At 35.6% G+C, this 5,054-nt stretch overlaps 1 protein-coding gene across 1 annotated transcript; it reads right to left on the bottom strand.

The window, feature by feature from the left end:
• Positions 1 to 2,033: 2,033 nt before the first annotated feature.
• dnaaf6 (dynein axonemal assembly factor 6) lies at positions 2,034 to 4,237 on the bottom strand. The gene is made up of 6 exons (XM_069684144.1): positions 4,148 to 4,237; positions 3,758 to 3,824; positions 3,548 to 3,653; positions 3,036 to 3,132; positions 2,371 to 2,456; positions 2,034 to 2,166 (listed from the first exon to the last, which is right to left on the bottom strand). The coding sequence occupies exons 1-6, from the start codon at positions 4,235 to 4,237 to the stop codon at positions 2,034 to 2,036; spliced, it is 579 nt and encodes a 192-aa protein (XP_069540245.1).
• Between the last annotated feature and the right edge of the window lie 817 nt (positions 4,238 to 5,054).

Raw genomic sequence — 5,054 nt, 5'->3', positions numbered from 1 at the left:
TACGATGTTGTATTGTTGTGTCGGAAATGCAGGCGTCACATGATCACACCACCAATGCTGCTGCTGCGGTAGCAGTGACTGGAGGTGTGGCTCTGTACACACGGGGATGCTCCTTAAAGTCTAAATAGTTTGTAACCAGAGGTGGCAAAAGTACACGTTCTGTAATACAGTAGCTGTATACATATTTGTGTAGAAATAGACTCTGGTAAAAGTAATAATAACCTTTATTTAACCAGGAGAAAGCTTTTGAGATAAAAAGAAATCTAATTTTCAAGAGTGTCCTGGCCAAGACAGGCAGCAGCACATTAACAACGTTTCTGACAATAAAGCAGCCATGCATACAAACATAACACAGAATACATGACTATAATGCAATAAAAGATATGAAATAACTAGTAAAACCAGTCAAACTGTAAAAACAAACTGGTCTAAAACAACCACAATCAGAAATATATCAAGCAGAACATCTACAGCCAGATGTGTCTTCTTCCAAGTGATTCAAAATCACCTTAAAAGCATCCATTGAGACAAGTTCCTTTAGTTCCAGGTCTTTTTTTAATACGTTCAGCAAACTTAAACACCTTTAAGTTCTAACCTTTGGGACAGACAGTAAGAACAGGTCCTGGGACTGAAGATTGTAAGCTCCTGCACTCTTCTGACTGATGTAGTTTTGAATGTGTGAGTAAAAGCATACCTAAATAGACTGTTTTAGTCTACGTGTGGACAAGGCAGACCATCCAACATGTGCAAGTAGTACTATAACTTCTTTACCAAAGCCAAAGTAAAAAAGTAGAGCCTGTGATATTTACTCACATTAAAAAAGGGAAAAGGACATTTCTACTGGCTGTTTCTGTGCAACGCTACCTGAACCTCATGTCATATTCAGGAGATTAAACCTTAATCAATCTACCTGTTAATAATAATAATAAATAATGAACATTGACTTTGGTCCAATGTACAATTCAGTTAGATGTGGAATGTCTTGTTTCTCTGAATAGTTTTTAATATTGTTGCTGGTATTGCTAGTTTAAATGGTTGATTATTCCCCTTAAAATGCATTAAAGCTAAAGTAATGAGCCTGTTTTGAAAATGTTGGGTGTAGCAAGTACAGATATTTGGGTTAAAAAGTTGTCAGAAAAATAAAATATCAAGTAAAGTACAGATACCTGAAAGTAAATATTTAATATTTGTACTTAGTTACTTTCTAGCACTTGGTGTGTCCTATGTTTTAATAATTGGCCTGTCGGTGTGACTTTTAATTGGTTGTGTACTCCAGATGTTCAGTTTTGGTGGTGTTTCAGTCTACTTCCTTAATGTTAAGGTGTTGCTTTTGAAAAGGTGGATAATACCTACATGTCAGGTGTTGACTTTTTAAGGTCTATGTCTTTTTGGTAAAATGCCTAAATGCAGTGAATGTTAAAGAGTTATTGGTCACTGTAATTGTGTTTTGTTTCTAAGCTTTTTGTCCCTTTTTTTATCTCTAGATTATGATTTGTGCGTGTGACAGGTTTTAATTTATGTTGTAAACCAGCTTGCCTCAAATTTCCCAACATATAAAGTATTTTGAATACAATTAAATTTGTGTTTCTCAAACAAGCCCTGAAACAAGGTCTTACTATAGCCTGGGTACAGTGTAAGAGATGAAGTTCAAAATCCAAAGTCCAAAGCTCAGCCAAAGTCAAAGTAATAAGGCTTTGGTAGATCGAGAGCCAAATCAAGTGAGCATTTCTCCAAAGAAAAATGAAAAAATTACAGTCACTAAAAACTCTTGGAACATACAAAAGATTGGTAAATTTACTGGAATATAACTAGTAATAAAGCAGTCACATAATATGGCAATTATTTGTTTGAAAAACCATATTTTAATAGTCATTAAACTGGTTAAATTGGGATGTAAAGTGACCTTGAAATTGACATTTACAAAACATAAATTACATGAAAAATACTGCTGATCATTTCTCTAACCATCTCCTTCCTTGAACGATACACAGCATGTTTATGACATCTCCTTTGGAAACGGTTTTCACACACAGTTACATGTGCATGGTGAGAAAGTCCATGGGGCGTTTCATTGGTAGAGTCACCTCCAGTTCTTCCTTCACGCTGAAGAACTGGGCCTTTCCCCCGGGAGTGTGAGTGGGATGTGGGAGATGAAGACCCAGCTTACTGAAAAAAGGAAAAGGTTAAAGAGAGAGTACAGGGGAGGAAGATGTTAACAGCAGTGTGAAGCAGAAATCAAAGCTTAGATCAAGATGTGAGCCTCTGATTAAATGGACATATCTGGAAACGGGAGCCTTTGGTCTGAACTGCGGCTGCTCCCGTTTTGAGGGGATTTAAAATCAAAGAGAACATTTTCAAAGCACTGCTTACTATTTTGGCGTCCGCAGATCAAGGAACTTTTCTTTTACATCCAGGGAAACATCTGTTGCTTTAGTCTCTGGTAGTTTGATTTTCACCTATGAATGGGAAAAAGTAAGCCATTCTTTAAAATGTACAATAAGCACATGTAATCTTCACTTTAATCAAAGGGATATGAATGCTCTACTTGTATTGTGTATTGAAGTACTGTAATTTTCTCACATTTATAAATATAGACTGCCTTTTCATTCATAATGCATTGTCAGAAAAAACATTGGAAAACTAACCAAGGCTGTATAGTATTGGCATTTCTTTCCTTGCAATGCACGGTAATTAAGAACGATTTGTAATATTTTTTAAGTGCTATTGTTTTTTATTAACAGTTACACTTACTCTGGCTTATCTGTGCTGCTTAACAGTGGAATATGCTGTTTAACAACTGCATATTGTCGATAAATAGTATGAAAATGTTTATCAGCTTTGTTGAGCCTGAAATTATTCAGTTCTTGAAATTAATTTACTAAAATCAACCCACACTCTGGAAAAGGAGAGTCCTGTTTCTTCTGCCTGATTGTGTGTCTCTTGCTATGCCCGATCTCTATCTTGTGCATTTCCTTTTGTTTAGTGTGAAAAAATGTATAATGAGTGTAAGAAATGACATGGCAGTGCATAATTACCAGCATGGCTTCACAGCACATGGAGGATGGGTCTTTTCCATTCAAGCCCAAGAACAGATCCTCTGTCCCCACACTCTGCTTCAGGATTATTTCATACCTGAACACAAAGGTGATAAAAACACTTTAAAGTCATTTGACATCACACTGACAGGAAAAAACAACAAGCAGAAAGAAGCAGTCAGAAGTGAATGTCAGCTGTGTTAAAGGAAGACTGGAAAAATAGAGGGTCTACTTGTGATAAACACTTTTCCTCGGGCAGTTTTATCCTACTCAGTACTTCTTTAACACGTTTATATAACAAGGTGAACGTTTTTATTAAGTTGAACAAAGTTTCATAATTAGAAAGTTGTGAGTTAAACCCTTACTTAGAACAATGTGGCTTTTGTGTTTTAGAGCTCAAATATACTTAAGGGGTGAGAATAAAATTATCTTTGGCCGTAATGGAAGGTAAAATCTTGGTGAGGAAATGGGCAAAAAGAGCAGTGTGTGTCTCCTCTGTCCTGTACTCTTACTCAGGCTGTGGCCGCAGGTCAGCGAGATCATCATACTGGGACCCCTCAGTTACCTCTTCCTCGCTCCAGATATCTTTGCTGTTCTTCTTCATGTATGCAGTTGACACTAAATAAACAACACCACATATATATACATATTCTGTTTGTTACTTTCAGCCAACCTGACTTACTATAATGCACGAGTCATTTGCAAGAAATGCAAAACATTACCTTCTTTGTTTTGTTTGGGTGGGGGGCCAATGTGTCCAGGACCCAGTCGTGCATAAGATGTCACATTCTGTTGGGATTAAGCATGTAGGTGTTATGCAATACATAGTTTGGGCCTTAGTTCAAATTAACACTGATAACACCCAGTAATCCAATCTACAATAATTAATGCAGTTGTCAATACGCAGGAATTATTTCAAAAACTACAAAACAAGTAAACAAACTTTCAATTAGCTAACTAGCAAATCGTTACTTTTTGTGCCTCTCTTCAGCTTAAACATTCTTTAAAACTGAGCTATTTGTACAGTATTACCACAGAAGAAAGGGCAATGTGAAATCAATTGACAGTAAAAATCAAGGAAAACTAAAAGGGGCGAATGTAAAACATCTTACTTCACAGTCTTCATCACTATCCTCCTTCTGAGTTAACAAGGCAGACAGAGCCTGTAGGTTCTGAGAGGATGATACTCCAAGACTCTCCATTGACAATAGTATAAAGGTACACTTCTTTTAATCCCAAAAAGCAACAACTGGCTCTCTACTCCCTCAAAAAAGCAGCTTAGGGGCCAAAAAATAGTGAGAAGCGCTTCAGTTAATGCAGCTGTTGCTTATTTAACGTATGTACGGTTACTGTTGACGCTTTCCGTTACCCTGGAGACGACCAGCCTTCAGGCCGGTGACGTCACAGAAAAAACGAAACCTTGAATGTTAATAAAATAATGAATGAGATGAACGAATGAAGAAATGAAAGACTGAATGAACACAATATAGCGATGCTATTATCGGGAAATAAGTGTTTGACTATAGATAAGTAGAAATAGGTAAAGACCGGCATAAAAAACACCTTTAACACGAAACAAAACTTACTTCCGGTGGTGGAGAACATATTAGGTAGACAGACATGCAGACATATAGATAGACAGATAGACAGATAGATAGATACTTTATTAATCCTTTTTTATTATTATTATTATTCTAGGATTAATCCAAATTACGCTATTAGATTATTACACATCTAACATAAAAACAGAATTAGACACATAAAAAATACACATAAAAATAACAAAAATCAGTTTCTAAATAAAACTAAAAATTACGAATGAAAAAGTAAAAGATACTTAATAAATATAATCAAAATATACAGTACATCGTTCAAAACTGGTTAAAAAAAGAAGCTCAATATAAATAAATAAATAAATTGAATTAATGCATACTATTACTACTACTACTGCAATACTATACAGTGCAAGTATACAGAATATACAGTTTAATAGTTAAATCTATAACAAGGCATCATATG

Source organism: Semicossyphus pulcher, unplaced genomic scaffold (assembly GCF_022749685.1).
Source record: "Semicossyphus pulcher isolate SPU_LCO1_2020_fin unplaced genomic scaffold, fSemPul1.0.p SCAF_7, whole genome shotgun sequence".
NCBI lineage: Eukaryota > Metazoa > Chordata > Actinopteri > Labriformes > Labridae > Semicossyphus > Semicossyphus pulcher.
Note: the sequence above shows the minus strand (reverse complement) of the source record. Positions and strands in the feature narration are given on the sequence as shown.